General features: G+C 36.7%; 1 protein-coding gene across 1 annotated transcript in view; it reads left to right on the forward strand.

Annotated features, from left to right (window-relative positions):
• The window catches only part of LOC308414969 (uncharacterized protein), a gene marked incomplete at both ends in the record, with an annotated part of 347,470 nt that overhangs the window by 137,215 nt on the left and 182,572 nt on the right, over window positions 1-27,683 (forward strand). The window contains one exon of the mRNA XM_080910119.1: window positions 25,572-25,685. Within this exon, the coding sequence (XP_080766245.1) occupies window positions 25,572-25,685 (114 nt within the window). The remainder of the gene's footprint in view (window positions 1-25,571; window positions 25,686-27,683) is intronic.

The following is a 27,683-nucleotide window of genomic DNA, read 5'->3' on the forward strand; positions in this document are numbered from 1 at the left end:
CATCTGATATTTTTTCTCTCATTGGTTCTAGATGTCATATATTTTTTGTGTCTTTCTTTGTTATTATTGTTGCCATAATAGATAATTTATATACAAATGGAGGTTCAATTCTCAGTATAGCCATATTTGTCTGTGCTGCTGCGTCTCCAATGAATGGGTATTTTAGAGGAATTACATATGCTAGAACAAGAGAAAGGACATGAATAAAGCAGGTGTTTATTGAAGCATTCCTTATCCCAGATATAGTGTGTAGCACTGCATTCTTTATCCATTTTTTGTAGTAGTTCTCTGTGTTGGACTGAGACCCCATAAGAATTTCTCCTCAATAGTAGTTAGCATTTATATTGACAATGCCATATTTATTACTCTCTGAATTTACATTTGAAATGTTATCCCCTTTCCCCACCCTGCAATCATCCTCTTCCCCCTCTACTTGTTTTCATGAAGGTACACTCACTCCTGATCCCCCTCTCCAACCCATTGCCTTGTCATTCCCCTACATTAGGAAAACATGCCCTCACTGGACCAAAGGCCTCTTCTCATGTTGATGCCAGACACTGCTATCTTCAGCTGTATATGCAACTGGAGCCATGGGTCTCTTAATCTGTGCTTAGTGGTTGGTGTTTTATTCCATGGGAATTATGGAGGGTTTGGTTGGTTGATAATGTTGTTTTTCCTATGAGGTTGCAACCCATTCTAGATCCTGCAGTACTTTCTTTAGCACCTTCACTGTGGTCCCCCTGTTCAGTCCAGTGGTTATCTGCAAGCATGCTCAGCTGTATATCAGGCAGAGCCCCTGAGGAGGCATCTTTGTCTGCTTCCTGCTATTAAGTACTTCTTGCATAAGCAATACCATGAGGTTTTTATCACAATTGCTTTGTAATGTAGCTTAAAGTCAGGGACAGTGCTTCCCATGGAAGTTTTTTTTTTTTTTTTTTTTTTTTTTTTTTTTTAAGTTGAGAATAGATTTCAATATCCTAGGGTCTTTTTCCCAGAAGAATTTGTAAATTGCTCTTTCCAACTCTATGAATAATTGAGTTGGAATTTTAATGGGGATTGCATTGAATCTGTAGATTGCTTTTTGCAAGGTGACCATTTTTATAATGTTGATTGTTCCAATCCATGAGCATGGGAGATCTTTACATCTTCTGAGGCCTTCTTCAATGTCCTTCAGGGTCTTGAAGTTCTTGTCATAGAGACCCTTCACTTGCTTGGTTAGGGTCATCCCAAGTTATTTTGTAATATTTGTGACTATTATTAAGGGTGTCTTTTCCATAATTTCTTTCTCAGCATGTTTATCCTTTGAGTAGAGGAAGGCTACTGATATGTTTAAATTAATTTTATATCCAGCCACTTTAATGAAGAGGTTTGTCAGCTGTAACATTCTCTGGTGGAATTTTTGGCTCACTTAAGAATACCATCATGTAACATGCAAATAGTGATATTTTTACTTCTTCCTTTCCAGTTTGTATCACTTTGACTTCTTTTTGTTGTCTACTTGCTCTGGCCAGAACTTCCAGTACTATATTGAATAGGTAGGGGGAGAGTGGGAAGCCTTGACTTTCCTCTGATTTTAGTGGTATTGCTTTGAGGTTGTCTCTATTTAGTTTGATTTTGGCTGGTGGCTTGCTGTATATTGCTTTTCCTCTGTTCATGTATGGGTCTTGGGTTCCTGATATTTCCAAAACTTTTAACATGAAGGGTTATTGAATTTTGTCAAATACCTTCTCAGCATCTAGTGATATGATCATGTGTTCTTTTTTTATTTGAGTTTCTTTATATGGTGGATTACATTCATGCATTTTTGTATATTGGACCATTCCTGAATTCATGGGTTGAAGCCTACTTGATCATAGTAAATGATTTTTTCTTTTGTTATTGAATATTTTTGCATTGATGTTCAGGAGGGAAATTGGTCTGAAGTTCCTTTTTTTCTTTTTCTTTTCTTTTTTTTGGGGGGGGTAAGGTCTTTGTGTGGTTTAGGAATGAGCATAATTGTAGCTTTGAAGAACAAGTTGGGTAGTGTTCCTTCTGTTTCCATTTTGTGTAATAGTTTGGAAAGTATTGGTATTGGGTCTTCTATGAAGGTCAGATAGAATTCTGCAGTGACTCAATCAGGTCCTGGGCTGTTTTTGCTTGGTAGGCTTTTGATGACTGCGTCTATTTCTTTAGTTGTTATGGGACTGTTTAGATGGTTTATCTGATCCTGATCTAACATTAGAATCTTGTATCTATCTAGAAAATTGTCCATGTCCTTTAGATTTTCCAGTTTTGTTGAGTATAGGTTTTTTTACTAGGATCTGATGATTTCTTGAATTTCCTCATTGTTTGTTGTTATGTCTCCTGTTGCATTTCTGATTTTGTTAATTTGGATATTCTCTTTGTGCCCTCTAATAAGTCTGCCTAAGGGTTCATAGATCTTTTGGATTTCTCAAAGAACCAAGTCCTGGATTGTTGATTCTTTGAATAGTTCTTATTGTTTCTACTTGGTTAATTTCTGCTCTGAATTTAATTATTTCCTGCTGTCCACTTCTCTTGGTTGTATCTGCTTCTTTTTGTTCTAGGGCTTTCAGCTGTGCTGCTAAGTTGCTAGTGCATGCTCTCTCCAGTTTCTTTTTGGTGGCACTCAGAGCTATGAGTTTTTCTCTTAGTACTGCTTTCATTACATCCCATAAGTGTGGGTATGTTGTGGCTTCATTTCCATTAAATTCTGAAAAATCCCTAAATTCTATCTTTATTTGTTCCTTGTCTCTGTAATCACAGCGTAGAGCACTATTCAGTTTCCATGTGTATGTGAGCTTTTTGCTGTCTTTTTTGGTATTAAAGATCAGCCTTAGTTTATGTTGCTCTGATAGGATGCATGGGAGTATTTTGATCCTATGCCAATTGATGCCTTTTATTGACAGACGATATGGTCAATTTTGGAGAAGGTATCATGAGGTGGTGAGAAAAAGGTGTATTCTTTTGTTTTTTGGATGAAATGTTCTTTAGATATCTGCTAATTCCACCTGTTTCATAACCTCTGCTAGTTTTTCTGTGTCTGTGTTCAGTATCTGCTTCCATTATCTGTCCATTGATGAGAGTGGAGTGTTGAAGTCTCCCAATATTATTGTGTGTATTTTGTAATATATGTTTGAGCTTTAGTAGATTTTCTTTTCTGAATGTTGGTGTCCTTGTAGATGTTCAGGTTTGAAAGTTCATCTTGATAGATTTTTTTTTCCCTGTGGTGAGTAAAAAGTGTCCATCCTTAAGCTTTCTGGTAACTTTTGGTTGAAATTTCTTTTATTAGATATTAGTATGGCTACTCCAGCTTGTTTCCTCAGACCAATTTCTTGGAATGTTTTTTTCCAGCCTTTTACTCTGAGATAGTGTCTGTTTTTTTGTCTCTGAGATGGGTTTCCTGTATGCAGCAAAATGCTGGATGCTGTTTACATATCCAGTCTGATAGTCTATGTTTTTTATTGGGGAATTGATTCCATTGATATTAAGGAATAGTGATTGTTTGTTTCCTGTTATTTTTGTTGTTAGAGGTTTTGGTTGTGTACTTTTCTTTTTTTGGTTTTCTTGCCTGATTATTTTCTTGCTTTTTCTTAGCTGTAGTTTTCCTCCTTGTGTTGGATTTTTCCATCTATTTTTCTTTGTAGGGCTGGATTTGTGGACAGATATTGTGTATATTTGGTTTTGTCCTGGAATATCTTAGTTTCTCTAACTATAGTGATTGAGAGTTTTGCTAGATATAGTAACCTGGACTGACATTTGTGTTCTCTTAGGGCCTGTATGACGTCTATCTAGGATCCTTTAGCTTTCATCATTTTGTTGAGAATTCTGGTGTGATTCTGATTGGCCTGCCTGCATATGTTACTTGTCTTTTTTTTTTCTTACTGCTTTTAGGATTTGTTCTCTTTCTTTCTTTCTTTCTTTCTTTTCGAACATTCATGTTTTGACTATTATGTGTTGGGAGGAATTTCTTTTCTGGTCCACTCTATTTGGAGTTCTGTAGGCTTCTTTTATGCTCATGGTCATCTCATTCTTAAGGGTAGGGAAGTTTTCTTCTATGATTTTGTTGAAGATATTTGCTGTGCCTCTTAGTTGATATTCTTCTCCCTCTTCTATTCCTATTATCCTTAGGTTTGGTCTTCTCATTGTGTTCTGGATCTCCTAGACATTTTGGGTTAGCTCTGTTTGGGCATGCAGTGAGTTCTAATTGCAGTGACTTGGTTTTGTCTCTGTGGGCTCAAATCAGAGAGCACTTGTGAGGCTGTTCTGGGAACCCACCCATCTGTGGGGAGGTCCTGAGTCATGATGGAGGTCAAATGGCCCTCTTTCTGTGCAGGAAAGGACCTGATCTCTGAGTGCACCCTCCTATCTGCACTCTGCAAATCCCTGGATTTCCCTCCTCAGATAGCTGGTGGGAGTATGATGCAGGCTCACTGTGTGCTCAGTGAGAGAGCACTGATGAGGCTGTTCTTGGAGCTGTTTCAGTTGTCTCTGGGCAGGCCCTGAGTCCTGAGGGCAGTCACCTGGATCCTCTCTATGGGCTGGGAAGGATCAGCTCCCAGAGTCCACCAAGCTCTCTGTTCTCCGTGAGTTCCCTGAGTTCCCTTCCATGATTGCTGGAGGGGACATGTGGCATACTCACTGTGTTCTCAGGTGGGAAAGCAATTGTGAAGCTGTTCTGGGAGCTCAGTCATATTTGTGCAGGTCCTGAGTCCTGATGGCAGTCACCTGGCCTTTTCTCTCACAGTCTTACATATAGATTTTTAAGATCTAAGATTTCATATCTTTCAATTAAATTTAATACCATATCCAGGATTAGGCAAAGCCCCTGGTTGTGGAAAGGGGCCACCCTACTCATCTCCTAAGTTTTTACACAGATTGGCTCCTGTCTAAAGTAAATATGGGGACAAAGTATGGCGCAGAGACTAAAGGAAATGTCAGCCAGAGACTGCCCCATCTGTGGATCAATCCTACATGCAGCCACCAAAGCAGTCACTATTGCTGATGCCAAGAAGTACTTGTTGACAGGAACCTTCAATGGATGTCCCTAAGAGGTTCTCCCAGTGTCGTACATATACAGATGAGGATGCTTGCAGCTAACTATCAGACTGAACATGAGGACCCCAATGGCGTAGTTAGGGGAAATACTGAAGGAGCAGAGGATTGGCATCAATAGGAGAGGTCCTTGGTCCTGTGAAGGCTTGTTTTCCCAGTGTAGAGAAATGCCAGGTCAGTGAGGTGGGAGTGGGTAGGTGGGTGGGGGAGTAGAGAAGCAGGAGTAGGGGGAATGTGATGGGGAGTATTCCAGAGTGGAAAAGAGTAAAGGGTATAATATTTGAAATATCCAATAAAATACAAAAAAGTTAATCACTTGTAAGTTTTAGGTTATACTGTTGATTTAATTATATCTATCACATACCTATGCAATCATTAATCCCAAATTTACAGTTTTAAAGTTATGCGTTTTCCTGGAATAAGTTAATGAACTTATATCTAAAAGACATAGACTTAGAGTGTTACCTTACCATTGTTAGGTTTAACATTCAAGTACATGCCCAGTAAAAGTAGAAACATCAAGGCATGGATTTAGTCATATAGCTTGAAACTGATACCTTTATGTAGTTTTAGAGATGAAACTGAAGCATATGGGAGGTTTTTTTTTTTTAAACTTTATTTTAAAAAAACAAAGATAAAAGAAAAAAAATTTTAAACATTTTTGCGTAAATATATACAAATACAATTGTGTCAGTGCTTGCCTCTTTTCTTCTTTTTTTTTTTTAAGGTTTGATACTCTGCATTAAGGTCTTACTAGTTACAATGAGCAAAAAGTACATGTAAAACAGGATGTAACCCGGAATTAGTCAACGTTTTCTTGGTGTGTAAGGATTGAGCATAATGGTTTTTTTTTTTTTTTTTTTTGGTTTTGTTTTGTTTTCTTTTCTTTTCTTTTTTTCTTGAACTTCACACAGTCTGTGAGTTGTTTCTGGGGCAGTCTGAGACTCTGGGGTTAGCGTCCAATTATCAGTGACTGCATATTATGTCTGTTCTTTTGTGACTGGGTTATCTCACTCAGGATGATATTCTCTAGATGCAACCATTTTTTAAGGGAGGTTTTTAAACAGATGGAAATATCCTCCTGAATTTTCATTAGGTCAACAATTTTTAATTTATGGTGAAGTTAAAGTATAAATGAGTATACACAAAGTCTAAATTCACATACTTTTGCTTTGGAAGTTAGAGGAAGCCTCTTTGTCAAAACATCTAGTGAGAATAGTAAAAAGCAGGTTGTTAGTGTTTCCCCAGTTGAGGCTGTATGAAAGAGTGAAACAGTAAGCCAAGCAGTCTTTTTTTTTTTTTTTTTTTTTTTTTGACCTAATGTTATCAGTTTCACAGACATAACATAAAAGTGACTGCAAGGTGGTTTGGTGATCCCATCTGTTCACGCATGGCCCTATCTACTTACTGGATGTAGACTATATTCCATCTCCCCACGGTTCGGCATTTTGGCTAAAGTCACCCACATTGAGTCCTGGTGCTTCTCATTCCAGGTCTCTGGGACTTCCTAGAGGTTTTACCTATGCCCCACCCCGGCAGCAGCATATTTCCATTCATTCTCCTTGCCCTCTTGGTTTCTCTCCTGTCTCCTCCAATATCTGATTCTGTTCCCCTTTTCCATTCCTCTTCTCCTTTCCCGCCCAGGTACCTTTTTCCCTTTGTCTTCCATAATTATTTTGTTCCCCCATCTAAGTGGAATTAGAGCTTCATCACTTAGGCCTTCCTTTTTGTTAAATTTTTTAAGGTCTGTGGGGTGTATCATTGGTGTTCTGTATCTTTTGGCTAATATCCACTTTTTAGTGAGTACAAGACCCAGATTTGTTCTTGTCTAAAAGAAATGCAAGGACAAAATGGAGCAGAGACTGAAGGAAAGGCTGACCAGTGACTGGTCCAACTTGAGATTCATCTCATGGTCAGGCACCAGACCATGACAGCATTACTGGTGCCATGTTGTGCTTGCAGATGACAACCTAGCATGCCTGTTTTCTGAAAGGCTCTCTCAGAAGCTGACTGAGATAGATGCAGATACATGCAGCCAACCATTGGACTGAAGTTGGTAATTTCCAGTGGATGAGTTAGGGGAAGGATTGAATGAGCTGAAGGGGATGTCAACCCTATAGGTAGACCAACAATGCCAATTAATCTGGACCCCTGGGAGCTCCCCAAGTCTAAGCTACGAACCATAGAGAATACATACAGGAGCTGGTTCCATGCTCCTGCCACATATAAAACATAGAGGTGACTTATCTTGTCTCTGTGGGAAAGGATGAATCTAATTCTGGAGAGACGTGGTACCCCAGGGAAAAAGGATGTCTGGCAGGGGCATGGGGCACCCTCTAAGAAGCAAAGGAAAGGGGAAAGAGGTAAAGAATTCTGGGATGGAGCACCTGGAGAGAGAGCAACATTTGGGATGTAAATAAATAAAATAATTGAAGAAAAGTGGATGCAAGCCCCTTTAGCATGTAAGTAGTAATTGGACAGAATACCTTTACATTTTAGGTTGCTTTTGCTTTCCTAATGTTTTCTTGGAGGCAGCTTTCAGAATGAACTACTTTGAGAAATAGATTTCTTAATGTATCCGAGGTCTGTCTTGCATATTTTACAGAAATGTGAGGTGGTTTATGTCCACCTGTGTGTCATCTTGGCTGATCCAGTAAAGTTCCTAATAACATAAGAACTGGATGAGTCCATGGGACTTTATTTTCAGCACCAGAGGGATTTATTAACTTTAAATAGGTCTGAAAATATTAAGTGGTTCTCTTTCCAGAAAAAAAAAATGATAGTATGCAGTCTCTGATTTCCAGGTCATATCAGCCAAGAAACAGTCAGAAAAGCTAGGAATACATAAGATATATCCTGGAATGAGCTTGGTAAATGTTAGTGGGGAAGGGACAAATATATAGTGTCACTCTGAGCAACTCAGGAAGTTCCTGTAAGCTTAGAGGTCTCAACTCACATCAAATCAGAATTTGGTGCCTTAGTATAGAAAAGAAGCTAGAGATACATTATGATACTTAAAATGCACAATGAATTTTAATGCATCTACATCAGTTCCCAACTTTGCTAATGTATTACAAGTTTGACTTTAATGTTAATTGTCACTGGATGGAAACATTAAAATAGTATGAGATGACACTGTTCTTTTTTGCTCCAATAATATGTTTTTATCATTTATTTGGTAGTTTCACATCACAAATTCCAGCACCCTCATTTTACAGTCCTCCCAGATCTGCATTCCCCAGGACTCTCCCCCATCCCCATGATGACATGCTTCTTTCCATGATGAAAATGCAACGAACCTCTAAAACTATTAAAAATGAATTGAATTTGTATAACAATAATTTAAATAAATTTTATATTCAAGTGTAAAAAATGGGATATTTCAATGTAGTATTCAGTCCTTTTTCTACCCTCTTGTATTTACCTTAAAATAGTATATAACAATTTTATTCTTCATTAAAATATTTTGTTTTATCTTAAAGATGAAAAAGGAAGATACAGTGTTAGAAAAGAATAGATGAGAGAGGGGTTTTGAATAGTTAAATTTCTTAGAATTTATCTGACAGAGTTTAAAGTTGAATTTCCTTTTTTAAAAAAAATAGCTTTTAAAGAAGAATTTAAGCATTCAGGCACTATCCTGACCGGCCCCAAGGAACTCGGGAGAACAATAAGACATGTCATCACTAGCTGCCCAGAGGTGACACAGTTTCCTTGTTGCTGCTGTGGCATGTCCTCCTGAGCATGTGCCATGGCGCCAATCAAAAGCAACATTTTGTAAAAACAAAAATAACTTTTAGAATTTACCAATTTGTATGCAGTCATAGTTTAGGTATTTCAAAATTCTAAGTAATGCCAGCTGCTTTCTAACATTTCATTTAATTTTGACGCTTAGGACTTCTAGTTAAGCTTGGAAAAAAAGCAGTTTATAGACATAAAATATTATTCATTGAAGGAAATGTAAATAACAAGTTATCTTTAGATTCACCATTTTTAATATTTTCAGACTGAATTAACATACTATTATCACATACAGGCATAATAAATAAGTGAATAAATAAATGTAAAAATAGAAGAAAACAATAGAATTAAATTTGAATGGTTAGATACTTGAGTTCCCATTGAAAAGCTAGAAATCATTTTCTTCTAATATTAAAAATTTTAATGAATATACACTGATTTCCAAACACTGTCTTTAGCAATAAAAGTATAAAAAGCCTGAAAATATGGCCTCACATAGGTTACTGTAGTAACCTATCTAAATAAAAGTTTGGGCACAATAGGCGCTAGGAATATCTGCCACCAGGAACAACGGAGACCCAGCACAACAGGCCTGGTAAGAACAGGTTCTGAATACCAGGGGGCAGAGAGATCTCTGCAGAGCACACAGAAAGTGGGCCCCTTCCCGGATTGATCCAAGGACCCAGGAAACCAGCATCGGGCCCTCTGTTCCCAGACGGCAGCTTTTGGGTGCACAACAGGCACTTGGACAATCCACCACCAGGACAGCAGAGATCCAGGGACACAGGCAAGGACCAATCATTGACAACAAGATGGCATAAGGAAAGCGAAAGAACGTACCCCAGGGAAACCAAGACAACCTGCAACACTAGAACCCAGCTCTCCCGTCACAAGAAACAGCAGAATGCCAAATAATCCAGAAAAAGAAGACTCAGACACGAAATCCTACCTCAAGTTGATGATAGAGATCCTTAAACAAGAACAGGAGGAAAAAGATAAAGAATTAGAAGCTTTTAAAGAAGAAACAAGAAAAACACTAGAAGAACTCAAAGAACTAGAAAAAAAACAGAACCAAAGACATGAAGGAATGGAAGAAGGAATTTAAAATAGAAATGGACAAAATAAAGAAAATACTAAAAGAGACAACCCTAGAGGTAGAAATCCTAAAAAAGAAATTAGGAGTCACAGATGCAAGCATTTCCAACAGACTACAAGAGATGGAAGAGAGAATCTCGAGAGCTGAAGACAACATTGAAAAAATAGACAAAACAGTCAAAGAAGATGCAAAACCCAAACAGCTCCTAACAAAAAATGTCCAGGAGATCCAGGACACTATGAGATGACCAACCTTAGGATAATAGGAATAGAAGAGGGAGAAGAATATCAACTAAGAGGCACAGTAAATATCTTCAACAAAATCCTGGTAGAAAACTTCCCTACCTTTAAGAATGAGATGACCACAAGCATAAAAGAAGCCTACAGAACTCCAAATAGGTTAGACCAGAAAAGAAAGTCCTCCTGACACATAATAGTCAAAACACCAAGTGCCCAAAGCAAAGAAAGAATACTAAAATCAGTAAGGGAAAAAGGTCAGGTAACATATAAAGGCAGACCAATCAGAATCACACCCGATTTCTCAACAGAGATTATGAAAGCTAGAATAGCCGGGACAGACATCATGAAGACCCTAAGAGAGCACAAGTGCCAGTCCAAGCTGCTATACCTGGTAAAAATATAAATCACCATAGATGGAGAAACCAACGTATTCCAAGACAAAAATAAATTCACACAATATATGACCACAAACCCAGCACTACAACGAATTATAGGTGGAAATTCCAATACAATGAGGGGAACCACCTAGTAGTAAAAACAAGAAAACTCCTGAGCAAGAAAACCAAAAAGAAGACACACAGGCACAACTCAACCTACCAAAGCAACAATAGCAGGAAGTAGCAATCACTATTCCTTGATATCTATTAACATAAATGGACTCAACTCCTCAATAAAAAGATATAGGCTATCAGACTGGATACATAAACAAAACCCAGCATTTTGCTGCATACAGGAAACTCATCTCAGAGACAAAGATAGATGCTATCTCAGAGTAAAAGGTTGGGAAAAAATCTTCCAAGAAAATGGCCCCAAGAAGCAAGCTGGAGTGGCATTCTAATATCGAATAAAGTAGATTTTCAACCAAAAGTAATCAAAAAAGATAAGGAAGGACATTTTTTACTCATTACAGGGGAAATCTGTTAGGAGGAATTCTCAATCCTTAACATATATGATCCAAATAAAAATCACCCATATTCATAAAAGAAACCCTACTAAAGCTCAAAAAGTACATTTCACCCCACACAATAATAGTGGGAGACTTTAATACCCTACTCTCACCAATGGACAGATCATGGAAACAGAAACTGAACAAGGACACTGGAAAACTAGCAGAGACTTTGAACCAACTAGAATTAATAGATATATGCAGAACATATCATCCTAAAGTAAAAGAATACACCTTCTTTTCAGCACCCCATGGCACCTTCAGGAAAATTGACCACATTATTGGACACAGAAGGAGCCTCAGTCAATATAAGAAGATTGAAATACTCCCATGCACCCTTCCATATCACCATGGTCTAAGGCTGGTCTTTAATAACAACAAAGACAACAAAAAGCCCACATACATATGGAAACTAAACAATGCTCTATGAAATGATAGCAGCGTCAAAGAAGAAATAAAAGAAAGAAATTAAGGATTTTCTAGAATTCAATGAAAATTCAAACACAACATACCCAAACCTATGGGGTACCATGAAATCAGTACTAAGAGGAAAACTCATAGCTCTAAGTGCTTCCAAAAAGAAACTGGAGAGAGCATACACTAGCAACCGGACAGCACAGTTGAAAGCTCTAGAACCAAAGGAAGCAGGTACACACAAGAGGAGTAGACTGCAAGAAATACTCAAACTTGGGGCAGAAATAGACCAAATAGCAACTAAAAGAACCATTCAAAGAATCAACAAAACCAAGAGCTGGTTCTTTGAGAAAATTAACAAGATTGACAAACCATTAGCCTGAATAAATAGAAGGCTAAGAGAGAGTATCCAAATTAACGAAATCAGAAAGGAAAGTGGAGAAATAATGACTGAAACTGAGGAAATTCAAGAAATCATCAGATCCTACTACAAAAGCCTATACTCAACTAAGCTGTAAAATCTGGAGGAAATGGATGAATTCCTAGACAGATACAAGACTCCAAAGCTAAACCAGGGCCAGGTAAAACATCTAAATAATCCCATAACACCTAAAGAAATAGAAGCAGTTATCAAAAGCATCAAAACCAAAAAAAACCCAAGTAAAGATAGGTTCAGTACAGAGATTTATCAGATATTTATTTATGACATAATACCAATACTCTCCAAACTATTCCACTAAATAGAATCTGAGGGAACACTACCTAACTCATTTTTTGAGGCTAAAATAACCTTCATTCCTAAACCACACAAAGACCCTACAAGATTAGAGAACTTCAGAACAATTTCAGTTACGAACATTGATGCAAAAATACTAAACAAAATCTTTGCAAACCGAATCCAAGAACACATCAAAACGATCATTCACCATGATCAAGTAGGCTTCATCCCTGTGATGCATGGATGGTTTAATATAAGGAAATCCATCAATGTAATCCACCATATAAACAAACTCAAAGAAAAAAAAAACCAAAAAAAATAAAACACATAGTTACCTCCACCAGATGATGAGAAAACTTTTGACAAAATCCAACACCACTAAATGTTAAAAGTCTTGGAAAGAACAGGAATCCAAGGCCCATAACTAAACATAATAAAAGCAATATACAGCAAACCAACAGCCAACATCAAACTTAATTATTGGAAACTTGAAACAATTCCACTAAAATCAGGGACTCGACAAGGCTTCCGACTCTTCCCCTACCAATTCAGCATAGTATTGGAAGTCCTGGCTGGAGCAATTAGACAGCAAAAGGAAATCAAATGGATACAAATTGGAAAGGAAAAAGTAAAAACATCACTATTTGCAGATGGCATGATAGTGTACCTAAGCGATCCCACAAATTCCACCAGAGAACTCCTACACCTGATAAACAATTTCAGCGAAATGGTTGAAATAAAATTAACTCAAACAAATTAGAAGCCTTCCTATATTCAAAGGACAAGCATATTCAGAAAGAAGTTAGGGAAAAGATACCATTAACAATAGTCACAAAAACTATGAAATACCTTGGTGTGACACTATCTAAGCAAGTGAAGAAACTCTATGACAAGAACTTCAAACCTGTAAAGAAGGAAATCGAGGAAGATCTCAGAAAATGGAAAGATCTCCCATAATCAAGAATTGGAAGGATCAACATCTTAAAAATGGCCATCTTACCAAAAGCAATCTACAGATGCAATGCAATCCCCATCAAAATTCCAATGCAGTTCTTCACTGAGTTGGAAATGTGGAATTTCATCTGGAATAACAAAAGACATAGAATAGCGAAATCCATCTTCAACAACAAGAAAACATCTGTGAGAATCACTATCCCTGACCTCAAGCTATATTACAAGGCAATTGTGCTGAAAACTGCATGGTACTGGCACAGAAATATGCACGTGGATCAATGTAATAGAATAGAAGATCCAGAAATGAGCCCTCAAGTATATGGTCACCTGATTTTTTCAAAGGAGCTGTAAACATTCAATGAAAAAAGGACAGCCTATTCAACAAATGGTGTTCGTCCAACTGGCACTCAGCATGAAGAAGAATGAAAATAGACCCTTTCTTATCTCTTTGTACAAAGCTCAAGTATTAGCATAACAAAGAACTCCACATTAAACCAGGTAGAGGGAAACTATTAGATGAAAAATTCGGGAAAACCTTAGAACTCATAGGCACAGGAGAATACTTTCTCAATAGAAGACCAATGGCTTAAGCTGTAAGGTCAAAGATTGAAAAATGGGACTTAATGAGATTGCAAAGTTTCTGTAAGGTTAAATTAAAGACACTGTCAAGAAAACAAAATGGCAGCCAATAGAGCAGGAAAAGATCTTTACCAATCCCACATCAGATTGAGGCCTAATATTCAAGTTATACAAATAACTCAAAAACCTAGACACCAGAGAATTAAACAACCCTAATAAAAAATTGGGTACAGACATAAACAGAAAGTTCTCAATCAAGGAATATGGAATGGCTGAGAAACATCTAATGAAGTGCTCAACATCCTTAGCCATCAGGGAAATGCAAACCAAAACAACCCTGAGATTCCACCTCACACCAGTCAGATTGGCCAAGATCCAAAACTCAGATGACAACAGATGCTGGCGAGGATGTGGAGAAAGAGGAACACTTTTCCACTACTGGTGGGGTTGTAAACTGATACAACCAGTCTGGAAATCAGTCTGGCGATTCCCCAGAAAATTGGACATAATACTACCTAAACACCCAGTTATTCCACTTCTGGGCATTTACCCCAGAGACACTCCACTATACAACAAAGATACATGCACCACATTGTTTATTGCAGCTCTATTCATAATAGCCAGAAGCTGCAAAGAACCCAGATGTTCTTCAGAAGATGAATGGATACAAAAATTGTGGTACATTTACACAACTGAGTACTACTCAGCTATCAGAAACAATGACTTAACAAAATTCTTAAGAAAATGGATGCATCTAGATAATATCATCCTGAGTGTGGTAACCCAGTCACAAAAGAACAGACATAATATGCAGTCACTGTAATGGGATACTAACCCCAGAAAGCTCTGAACACCCCAAAAACAACTCACATACTGTGTGAAGCTCAATAAAAAAAGAATATATTTTAATTAAAATAGAACTGTATCACATCCCCCTTTCCTCCCTACAGCCCCTCCAAGTCTCTCCTATCCCCTCAAATTAATAGTGTCTTTTCCTTTATTATTGTTACATATATACATATGTGTATGTATATGTCCCCACAAATACTTAATTAAAACCTTAAAAATGTATTAAAAAAAAGGTCTAAATATTATTTATTTATTTTTCCTTTATTTATTTAATCCACATCTGGGAGGTTCAGACAAATAGTTCCAATGCATAATTTGTTTCTCTGTGTCTGTGTTCTTAGCTGTTCTTTATCAGAAACCCCTTTGAACAAAAACAGGTGCGAATTTAGGGGAGTTTGATGAAAATTAAAAGCTAATCAGAGTACAGGGTCTTATAAAAACACTGTTAAAAGCTGATACAATATGAAAACCATAGTTCTTGTCTTGAAAGTAAAATCTTGGTCAACAAATATGAAATAAAGGCACCATTCTCGGATCACAGCCAAAACAACACAATCCTACAAGGCAGTGTAGCTGAGCTAATGCCTATACAGGGTGAAAAGCTGACCTACTGTTTTGTTTTGTTTTTTTTTTTTTTGTTTTTATTTTTTGTTTTTGTTTTTTGGCTTGGCAGTTTTTTTCCCCCAACCTTTTATTCTGAGATTGTGTCTGTCTTTGTCTCTGTGATAAGTTTCCTGTATGCATCAAAATGCTGGGTTTTGTTTATGTATCCATTCTGATAGCCTATATCTTTTTATTGGGGAGTTGAGTTCATTTATGTTAATAGATATCAAGGAATAGTGGTTGCTATTTCCTGCTGTTGTTGCTTTGGTACGTTGAATTGTGCCTGTGTGCTTTCTTCTTTTGGTTGTCTTGCTTAGAAGTTTTCTTGATTTTACTGTGATGTAGTTCCCCTCATTGTATTGGGTTTTCCACCTATAATTCGTTGTAGTGCTGGGTTTGTGGTCATATATTGTGTGAATTTAGTTCTTGTTTTTTTTTTTTTTTTTTTTTTTTTTTTTTTTTTTTTTTAAATGAAGTCATGTAGTAGAAAATCATTCCCTAGAGGAGTGCTCTTCACTACATCTGTCAGCATTGTTAAAATCCCCCTGCCTGTGCTGCTTAATATGGTCGCCACTAGCAACAGACAATATTGAACACTTGAGGTGGGGTTTGAGGTTAGATTGACCAAGAAATTAAATCTTTAATTTTTTTTAAACGACTTTATTTGCAAAACAAAGATAAATGTAAAGATTTTAAACATTTTTTGCTTAAAATTATACATTTTTGTCAGTACTGTTTTTTCAGACATTAAAATAAATTTTACATAAAACCATGTGAATATGTTTTTTAGTCAGTACTTGGTTTTTTTCAAGGGCTTGACAGTATGCATTGAAAACCTACTAGTTGCAATAAGCGTAAAGTACATGCAAAACAAAACGCAACATGGAAATAGTCAAAGTCTTGTTTTGTGAATATATGTATAGTTTTTGTTTTCTTTATTTCTTGGACTTCATACAGTCTGTGAGTTGTTTCTGGGGGAGTGCAAGCCTCTGGGGTTATCATCCCACTATCAGTGACTGCATATTATGTCTGTTCTTTTGTGACTGGGTTATCTCACTCAGGATGATCTTCTCTAGATGCAGCCATTTTCTTAAGAATTTGGTTAAGTCATTGTTTCTGGTGGCTGAGTAGTATTCCATTGTGTATATGTACCACAATTTTTGTATCCATTCGTCTTCTGAAGGACATCTGGGTTCCTTCCAGCTTCTGGCTATTATAAATAGAGCCGCTATGAACATTGTGGTGCATATATCTTTGTTGTGTATTAAAGTGTCTCTGGGGTATATGCCCAGAAGTGGAATAGCTGGGTCTTCAGGTAGTACTATATCCAATTTTCTGAGGTATCGCCAGACAGATTTCCAGAGTGGTTGTATTAGCTTGCAACCCCACCAACAGTGGAGAAGTGTTCCTATTTCTCCGCAGCCTCGCCAGCATCTGCTGTCATCTGAGTTTTGGATCTTGGCCAATCTGACTGGTGTGAGGTGGAATCTTAGGGTTGTTTTGATTTGCATTTCCCTGATGGCTAAGGATGTCGAGCACTTCCTCAGATGTTTTTCGGCCATTCGGTGTTTCTCAACTGAAAATGATTTGTTTAGCTCTGTACCCCATTTTTTAATAGGGTTATTTGATTCTCTGGTGTCTAGCTTTTTGCGTTCCTTGTACACCTTGGATATTAGGCCTCTATCTGATGTGGTGTTGGTAAAGATCTTTTCCCATTCTGTTGGTTGCCGTTTTGTTTTCTTGACAATGTCCTTAGCCTTACAGAAACTTTGCAATCTCATTAAGTCCCATTTGTGAATCTTTGACCTTAGAGCTTGAGCCATTGGTGTTTTGTTCAGGAAATTTTCTCCTATGCCTATGTGTTCTAAGGTTTTCCCTACTTTCTCATCTAATAGTTTCAGTTTATCTGGTTTAAGGTGGAGATCTTTAATCCACTTACACTTGAGCTTTGTACAAGGAGATAAGAACGGGTCTATTTTCATTCTTTTGCATGTTGAGTGCCAGTTGGACCAGCACCATTTGTTGAATAGGCTGTCCTTTTTCCATTGAATGTTTACTGCTCCTTTGTCAAAAATCAGGTGACCATATACATGAGGGCTCATTTCTGAATCTTCTATTCTATTCCATTGATCCACTTGCCTATTTCTGTACCAGTACCATGCAGTTTTCAGCACAATTGCCTTGTAATATAGCTTGAGGTCAGGGATAGTGATTCCCGCAGATGTTTTTTTGTTGTTGAGGATGGATTTCTCTATTCTAGGTCTTTTGTTATTCCATATGAAATTGCACATTGATCTTTCCAATTCCATGAAAAACTGGGTTGGAATTTTGTTGGGAATTGCATTGAATCTGTAGATTGCTTTTAGTAGGATGGCCATTTTTAAGATGTTGATCTTTCCAATCCATGAGCATGGGTGATCTTTCCATTTTCTGAGATCCTCCTCAATTTCTTTCTTTAGAGGTTTGAAGTTCTTGTCATACAGGTCCTTCACTTCCTTAGTTAGAGTCACACCAAGGTATTTCATAGTTTTTGTAATGATTGTGAAGGGTACCTTTTCCCTAATTTCTTTCTCCACATGTTTGTCCTTTGAGTATAGGAAGGCTACTGATTTGTTTGAGTTAATTTTGTATCCGGCCACTTTGCTGAACTTGTTTATCAGCTGTAGGAGTTCTCTGGTGGAATTTTTGGGGTCACTCAAGTACACTATCATGTCATCGGCAAAGAGTGATGTTTTTATCTCTTCCTTTCCGATTTGTATCCCTTTGATCTCCTTTTGCTGTCTAATTGCTCCAGCCAGGACTTCCAGTACTATGTTGAATAGGTAGGGAGAGAGTGGGCAGCCTTGTCGAGTCCCTGATTTTAGTGGGATTGCTTCAAGTTTCTCGACATTAAGTTTGATGTTGGCTGTTGGTTTGCTGTATATTGCTTTTATTATGTTTAAATATGGGCCTTGGATTCCTGTTCTTTCCAGGACTTTTAACATGAAGGGGTGTTGGATTTTGTCGAATGCTTTCTCAGCGTCTAGTGAGATGACCATGTGATTTTGGTCTTTAAGTTTGTTTATATGGTGGATTACATTGATGGATTTCCTTATGTTAAACCATCCCTGCATCCCAGGGATGAAGCCTACTTGGTCATGATGAATGATGGTTTTGATGTGTTCTTGGATTCGGTTTGCAAGGATTTTGTTGAGTATTTTTGCATCAATGTTCATAAGTGAGATTGTTCTGAAGTTCTCTTTCCTTGTAGGGTCTTTGTGTGGCTTAGGTTCGAGGGTTATTGTAGCCTCAAAAAATGAGTTGGGTAATATTCTATCTGATTCTATCTTTTGGAATATTTGGCGAATATTGGTGTTATATCCCCAATAAATGTCTGATAAAATTCTGCACTGAACCCGTCTGGACCTGGGCTTTTTTTGGTTGGGAGGCTTTTGATGACTTCTTCTATTTCTTTAGGTGTTATAGGGTTATTTAGATGGTTTACTTGGTCCTGGTTAAACTTTGGGACCTTGTATCTGTCTAGGAATTCATCCATTTCCTCCAGATTTTCCAATTTTGTGGAGTATAAGTTTTTGTAGTAGGATCTGATGATTTCTTGAATTTCCTTAGTTTCAGTTGTTATGTCACCACTTTCCTTTCTGATTTTGTTAATTTGGATACTCTCTCTTTGCCCTTTAGTTAGTCTGGCTAGGGGTTTATCAATCTTGTTGATTTTCTCAAAGAACCAACTCTTTGTTTTGTTGATTTTTTCAATGGTTTTTTTTGTTTCTATTTGGTCTATTTCTGCCCTAATTTTGATTATTTCTTTCCATCTACTCTTTTTGGGTATATCTGCTTCCTTTTGTTCTAGGGCTTTTAGCTGTGCTGTCAGGTTGCTGATGTGAGCTCTCTCCAGTTTCTTCTTGAAAGCACTTAGGGCAATGAGTTTTCCTCTCAATACTGCTTTCATTGCATTCCATAGGTTTGGGTATGTTGTGTTACCATTTTCGTTGAATTCTAGAAAGTCCTTAATTTCTTTCTTTATTTCTTCTTTGACCCTGCTAAGTTCTTGTTTTTATTATGAGGTGGTTCCCCTCATTTTATTGGGTTTTCCACCTATAATTCGTTGTAGTGCTGGGTTTGTGGTCATATATTGTGTGAATTTAGTTTTGTCTTGAAATATCTTCATCTCTCCATTTATGGTGATTGATAGTTTTTCTGGGTATAGCAGCTTTGGCTGGCACTTGTGCTCTCTCAGGGTGTGCATGATATCTGTCCAGGCTTTTCTAGCTTTCATAGTCTCTGTTGAAAAATCGGGTGTGATTCTGATTGGTCTGCCTTTATATGTTACATGACCTTTGTCCCTTACTGCTTTTAGTATTCTTTCTTTGCTTTGGGCACTTGGTGTTTTGACTATTTTTTGTTGGGAGGAATTTCTTTTCTGGTCCAATCTATTTGGAGTTCTGTAGGCTTCTTTTATGCTTGTGGTCATCTCATTTTTAAGGGTAGGGAAGTTTTCTTCCAGGATTTTTTTGAAGATATTTACTGTACCTCTTATTTCATATTCTTCGCCCTCTTCTATTCCTATTATCCTTTGCCCTCTTCTATTCCTATTATCCTATTATCCTTAGGTTTGGTCTTCTCATTGTGTCCTGGATCTCCTGGGAGAGCTGGGTTCTAGTCTTACCAGGTGGTCTTGGTTTCCCTGGGGTATGTTCTTTTGTGTTCCTCTTGCCATCTTGTTGTCAGTGATTGGTTCTCGCCTTTCCCTTGTACTTGGCCTGTGTCCCTGGATCTCTGCTGTTCCTGGTGGTGGATGTTCCGAGTTCCTGTTGTGCACCCAGGAAGCCACGGGTTGGAAACAGAGGGCCCCATGCTGCTGGGTGCCTGGATCCTGGATCATGCCTGGCGGGCAAGGCACACACTTTCCCCATGCTCCGCTGAGATCTCTCTGGCCCCTGGCTAGTCAGAATCCATTCTCATTTGGTTATGGCCAGTCCTGTGTTGTCTGGGTCTCTGCTTTTCCTCTAGACTTTTTAATCTAAAAAAAAATAAAAAAAGTTTGGAGTGTATATTATTTAAGATATTAATCAAATTAAATAGTTTGCTTTTGAAAAAATTATATATAGTGTTTGTGATATCTAGAAATTACCTTTTGAGTACTGTATGTACTAAATTAAAGTAATTTGAAGGATAATATATATTTTGCTACAAACATGACTATGATGAGTGTTTTTCATTCTCTTTAACTATTTTAAACCACTGTATGATCCTATGCCAGTTATGTAAAATCAATTCTCAACTGTTATAATGGAATATATAAAAATGTATAAAGTCAAATTTGTTGTAAACATCTGTGATCCAAGAACTATGTATGATGAAACAAATGGATTATGAATTTATCTACGTAGCAAGACTCTGATTCAAAAAATATTAATTATGTCTATTCATAGCTTTGAGAGGCATTGAGGGTGTTGTCAGTTCATGCTCTCTCTCTCTCTCTCTCTCTCTCTCTCTCTCTCTCTCTCTCTCTCTCTCTCATTTGCTCTCTTTCTCTCTGTCTTCTTCTATCCTACCTCCACCTCTTTCCCTGTCCTCTTTTATCTTTCCTCCCTTTCTTACTCCCTTTCTCCCTCTCCTACTATGTGTATCTGTCTGTCTGTCTGTCTTATGTCGAGAATCAGGCCAATTAACATCTATCACTTTATATGCCTATCATATTTTCCCAAAAGTTACCCCAAATATTGAATAGATTACTTTTTTGATGATGACATGAAAATACTAACTGGAATGGTAATTCCTAGAGGCTGATGCATGAGGTAAGCTGAGATATTGAGTAAGTTTCAATCAAATTGGAATTCGTTTTTGAAAATCAACTACAGTTTTATTATCCTTTAACAGAAAACATCCAAAGCAAGTAGGTGTATTAGTCATGGTTTCTATTCCTGAATGAAACATTACAACTAAGAAGCAAGTTGGGGAGGAAAGGGTTTATTCAGCTTATACTTCATTATTGCTGTACATCACCAAAGGGAGTCAGGACTAGAACTCAAGCAGGTCAGGAAGCAGGAGCTGATGCAGAAGCCTGGGATAGATGTTGCTTATTGGATTTCTTCCCCTGGCTTGCTCAGCTGAATTTCTTATAGAACTCAGGTCTACCAGCCTAGGGATGGCACCACCCACAATGAGCTGTGCCCTTCCCCCTTAATCACTAGTTGAGGAAATGCTTTATAGCTGGATCTCATTGGAGACATTTCCCCAACTGAATCTCCTTTCTCTGTGATAACTCCAGCTTGTGTCATGTTGATACAAAACCAGCCAGTACAACAGGCAAGTGTAATTCTCAGAAGCTGTAGGGAATGGGTGAGTAGTAGAAAACAAAACCATGCTGTTTGGTTTAAATAGATATAGGTGTCACCATTTTGAGAATTGACAGCCATATGTCAGAGAGGAGTTCATTAGAAAAAGAGTAAAGAAGCCAAAAATATCAGAAAGCACATACTTAAGCTATGGTCAAATCTAAAAGAGAAAAATGAAAAGAAAAATTTACTATAACTTTTTGAGTGCCAAATATATGATTCCTATAATTAACAGTAGCAGTATTAATGATTAATAGTTATATGTTTATTTAAGAACTGCTAAGGCAAATTCCTTCTTTTTCCTTTTTTTAGTTTAGTTTTTATTGAATTTTTTAAAATTTACATTTCAAATACTATCCTATTTGCCATTTTTCCTCCAGAAATACCCTATCCCATCCTCCCTCCCCCTGCTTCATTGAGGGTCTTCCCCCACCCATTTCCTCCCTTCTCCTTGCCCTACACTGGGGTATTGAGACTTCACAGGACCAAGGGCTTCTCTCCTATTGATTCCCAGTAAGGCCATCCTCTGCTACAAATGCAATTGAAGCCATGGGTTACTCTTTGAATGGTGGTTAGGTTCCTGGGAGCTCTGTGGAATCTGGCTGGTTAATAATTTTGTTCTTGAAAACACTCACAGGAGGAAATAAGGGGACAAATAGAGGAGCAGGGATTGAAGAAAAGATCACTCAGAGACTGCCTAGGGATATACCCCATATGCAAGCTACCAAACTCAAGCACTATTGCTGATGCCATGAAGTGCTTACTGGCATGATCTAGATATGGATGCCTCCTCAGAGGCTCTGCCGGAGTCATACAGATACAGATGAGGATGCTTGCAGATAACCATCAGACTGAACACAGGGATCCCAATCAAAGAGCTAGAGAAAGGAGTGAAGGAGCTGAAAGGGTTTGCAACCTCATGAAAAGAACATTATCAACCAACCAAACACTCCAGAACTCCCAGGGACTAAAACACCAACCAATGAGCACACATAGAGAGACACATGGCTCCAGTTGCATATGTAGCAGAAGATAGCATTGACTGGCAATAATTGGAGAAGAGTTCTTTGGTCCAGTGAAGGTGCTTTTTCTCAGTGTAGAGGAATGCCAAGGCATTGAGTGTGAGAGGGTGTTTGGGAGACAGAGTACCTTCATAGAAGCAAGTGGAGGTGGGGGGGGGGATGGGAGGGAGTGGAAAGGGAATAACATTTGAAATGTAAATACAGAGAATGTCCAATTAACATATATTTGTTGTTATGAGGTTGCAAACCCTTTTAGCTTCTTTAGTCCATTTTCTAAATTCTCCAATGGGGACCCAGTTCTCAGTTTAGTAATTGGCTGCTAGCATCTACCTCTGTATTTGTCAGGCTCTGGCAGAGCCCTTCAGAAGACAGGTATATCCAGCTCCTGTCAGCATGCACTTCTTTGCATTAGCAATATTTTCTTGATTTTGTGGCTGTATATGGTCTGGATCTCCAAGTGGGAAAGTCTCTAGATGACCTTTGCTTCAGTCTCTGCTTGAAATTTTGTGACCATATTTCCTCCTGTGAGTATTTTTGTTCCCCCTTCTAAGAAGGAGTGAAGCATCTGAACTTTGGTCTTTGTTCTTCTTGAGATTCATGTGGTCTGTGAATTGTATCTTGGATAATCCATGCTTTTGGGCTAATATCCACTTACCAATGAGTACATACCATGTTTTCTTGTGTGTGTGTGTATGTGTGTGTGTGTGTGTGTGTGTGTGTGTGTGAGAGAGAGAGAGAGAGAGAGAGAGAGAGAGAGAGAGAGAGAGAGAGAGAGAGACATTGAGATTGGGCTATCTCACTCAGGATTATATTTTCTAGATCCTTACATTTGCCTAAGAATCTTGGGAAATCATTGTATCTAATAGCTGAGTAGTACTGCATTGTGTAAACGTACCACATTTTCTGTATCCATTCCTCTGTTGAAGGACATCTGGGGTCTTTCCAACTTCTAACTATTATAAATAAGTCTGCTATGAACATGGTGGAGCATGTGTCCTTGTTATCTGTTGGAGGCAATTTGTTCTAATTCACAATTGTGTACCACAGAAGTTATTTGTTGTAAGTGTAAAATTTAGGACTAAAATAAGAGGTAAAATTCAGGGTTAACACATACAGATTTAATCATTAACATTTTCAGTACTAATTACTTTTTTATTGGTTGTTTTATTTATTTACATTTCAGATGTTCTCTTTCTGGTTTTTCCTCCACAACCCCCCATCCCATCTCCTCTCTTCTTTGCCTCTCTGATGGTGCTCCCCCACCTACCCACTCAGCTATCCACACCTCCCCACTCACAGCTCTACTACTTATTTTGAATCTACATATAGTGCACAAGGTATAGGAAGAAAGCCTTCTTGAAATGTTGAGACAATGCTTATAAGTTATTCTAGTATGCTGTAGTGTGTGCTTTTATAATAAACACTGTCTTTTCATTATCAATGTGTCATCTATAGTAAGGTTAGTAATATTCTACTACATTGACTATGTTGGACATTAAAAATAAGAATATTAAATGATCCATATCTAATTCCAGGATTTAACAGTGCCCTTTTATTTATTTAAAGGCAATATTACACAAAGTGTAGATATTTCCTTACAAGGATTAAAATTGCTTATATGGGATGATAATTGTCATGATTACATATTTATTGATCTCTATCTATTCTGGCAATTATACTTGAGGTATGTTTAACCTGTAGTGTCTATATTGAGATAAATGATAAGTGGGTAGTTGATTGAAATTTCTTTTAACTTTAACTTATTTTTTAATAAATATTTTAGATACCATATAATTGTTTTTATTCTGAGTATAATACTTTTGTTGTTTGTTGCAACCTAATTTCTGACAAAGACATGACTCAAGGAAGGGTTTGTTTTGTTTTACAGTTTAAAAAGGTAAACAATTCATTATGATAGAAAGGACATAGTTACAGTTTACTCTGTGTTCATAGTGAGGAAGCAGAACTTGGAAAAGTGTTTAGGCCTACCTTCAATCACACTCCCCAGTGACTTATTTCTTTCACAGTGTTCTACCTCCTAAATGTTCAAGATCCTTCTAAAAAGCATGTCATCTGTAGGAGTAATTGGTCAAACAATGAATTTTCTTAACTGTCATTTAATTATCCAATTCTTTTGATTATACAATCTTGAAATATTAACATTTATTCTGTTTAACTTTTTAAATGAATATTTAGAGAATACTATTGTACCTTAAATGCAAACTTGTGAAGGCATACAAAATGTCACATAAAATGTGTTTTAAAAGCAAGCTGTAATTCATGGATAAAGAGATGTAATAAGTTTTGGTTATTTTTATTGTGTTAAGACACTGTGACCAAGGTAATTTATAGAATAAACAGTTTATTAGGGCCTTACCGATTAGAAGGGTGAGTTCATAACCATCATGGTGCAGAGCATGGCAGCAGGTAGGTAGGTATGGTGCTAGAGCAGTAGTAAGAATGATATGCCTTGAGCCACAAGAATGATTATTTGTCTGTTTGTCTGTCTGTCTGTCTGTCTGTCTGTCTGTCTGTCTGTCTATCTGTCTATCTGTCTACCTAAAGTTAACTGGGAATGGTATGGGGTTTTGTTTGAAATCTTAAAGCTACCCCCAGTGACAAAACCTCCTTCAACAAAGCCAGACCTCAAAATAATTCTTAAGCAGTTTAATTGAATGTAGACCAAACATTCTAATATATGAGCTTATGGGGCCATTCCTAAATGAAAGTGTTATTTTTAAATGATTCAGCATTTATATGTTTTAGCCATTCTACTCCCATGCTTATATCCTGTATCATATTTGAGAGTATCTAAGAAATTTAACCTAGATTTTGAAAGTATACATTTGACTCATTTTATCAAAGTTTATTTTTAGCCAATAAATATGTTTTGCCAACTTAGAAATTCTGTGGTTAATTCTTGATAAAAACTTTTTAATGAAAATTATAGAAATTCCATACTAGCACTGGGTTAAAATTGGCATATCATGGATCTTTTTTTGTTTGTTTGTTTCTTTTCCTAGTGCAAGGGTGTAACTAAGATGTGTCACTACATAATTTCTCTGCCACCTGATCTACCCAAGCCAGAAAGATCAAGACCTGCTCTTGGTGAAGATAGACCACCTAGGGTGCAAGTGGTAAGCAATTTTAACCAAATTTGCCACTAATATAAAGCAGTATAAAAATTTAAATGTCTGTAATATTTTCTCTAAGAAAGATCACATGGTTATTTTTTATTTTCTTCTAATATTTTTCAGTAATCATACTATGCAGAATATAATACTCAATTTAATGTCATCATAGTAATTCTAAATAAATGCATTATATAATGGCGAATTTAAAGAGCAGTATTATTACCATTCATATATTTGGGTGGCCACAAGATTTCAGGTGTTGAAAGTAAGACAGAAATAATTGTCTTAATATTGTAGTTATGGTGACAGGGTGCAATTCCGTAAAAATAATGCTACTTTTAAATTACAGATAATTTATAGCAAATTCTATGTTCTTGACAGTGTTGTGTGTATGTATGTGTGCATGTGTGTTGTATTTATGTGCAAAATGAGTTTTATTTCTTGCTCCTGTTACTTCTAGAATCATAAAAAGAATAATTTATTTTAATAGCTTTTTTCTTAAATATGTTATATTGTGTCTTTTATCTTAAGTTTTAAAATTTTGTCATTATTAAAATTTTTCTAACTTTAAAATATTAAATTTCATTTTAGAAAATTGTATAAAATACAGAATGACATTTAAAGACTTGTTAATAATTTAAATATCAGTTACAGAAAATTTTTATTTTCTTATGATATATATATATATATATATATCATATATATGAATAAATGCTATGAAATAAATCTTATTATTTCAGAATCCAAGAATTCAAACTCATATTAATCACAAGGTATGAATCAGTCATTTTAAAGTTCATGCTTTGTCAATATTTACCCATAAGTGAAGTGGAGTAATACTTCCTTTGTAATCCTTACTATTCACATATACCAAATATGTGATGACAACAGGGTCACTTACACTTCTGTAACTATCTTTTTTAATAGTGACTTCTAAGCAAATTATTACTTGTATTGTGTTTACTGATTAATTCCTAGCATTGAAGTAGATTTGTCTTATTTTATTTAAATAGTTTTTTTCTATAGGTAAGCTTTTTTATATCAGAGGTAAGAAGAGTATGATCAGAATCTTGCATATATAAAATCAATTTATAACTATTGATGAAGTGTATACAGCAAGGGATGATACAGGTTTTAGCCTGAGCTTTACAAAATAAAAATAACATACAAATTGAATAATAGTTATGAGAATAAGCAAAACAAAATGGTAATTTTCAAGTTGTCAAATATTACACAAAAAATACTATTGTGGTCTTGAAACTGGCCTATTGACAAATATCGCATACAAAATACTCTCAAGGGATTGACGGTGGCCTGTTCAATAGAGGGTTCTAAAATTTAACCTTTATTAGATTCATGGTAATTTCATCTCTGATATTAGGTTTGTTTTTTCACTCTTCCTACTTTTCTCTGACTCCACTAATCATATTAACAGTTCTTCTATTTTCATGGACACAAGTATCCTGAAAGAAGAAATCAACTCTGGAAGTCAAACGTAAATACTGCATAGATAAGGCTTTTGTGTTGACAAAGACTGTCTTAAGCTAGTTTGGTTCCCTCCATATCAGCAGTATGATGCTATGTCTCATTAAGCACTCATTTTTAAGTTCTAATAACTACTTTTCTGTAGTTTAAAAACTTAGAAAATTGTTTCATGCCTTTTATTTTGTTTGGTTTGTCTGTCTGTTTCTTTGTTTTTCTGTGTGATATGTTCTCATGTAACCTAGGCTGGCCTTTGAACATTTTATGTATCATAGACTGGCCTTGACTCATCTTCCTGTTTTCACTTTCAAAGTGCTCGGATTTTAGATGTATGTTACCATATCTGGTTTGAATTCTTATAATCTGATAGCTAAAGAAACCTAACCTCAAATATGGGATTTTCTAGACACCTTATAGGATAAGTAATATAATTTCTATCTTGTCTGGGAATGTTATTTTATATCCAAGAAAAAGTATTGACTCTTTGGCATTATGTGTTCCAACATCTCATCAAACTCA

The sequence above is a fragment of the Micromys minutus genome, assembly GCF_963924665.1.
Source record: "Micromys minutus genome assembly, chromosome: X".
NCBI classification, from domain to species: domain Eukaryota; kingdom Metazoa; phylum Chordata; class Mammalia; order Rodentia; family Muridae; genus Micromys; species Micromys minutus.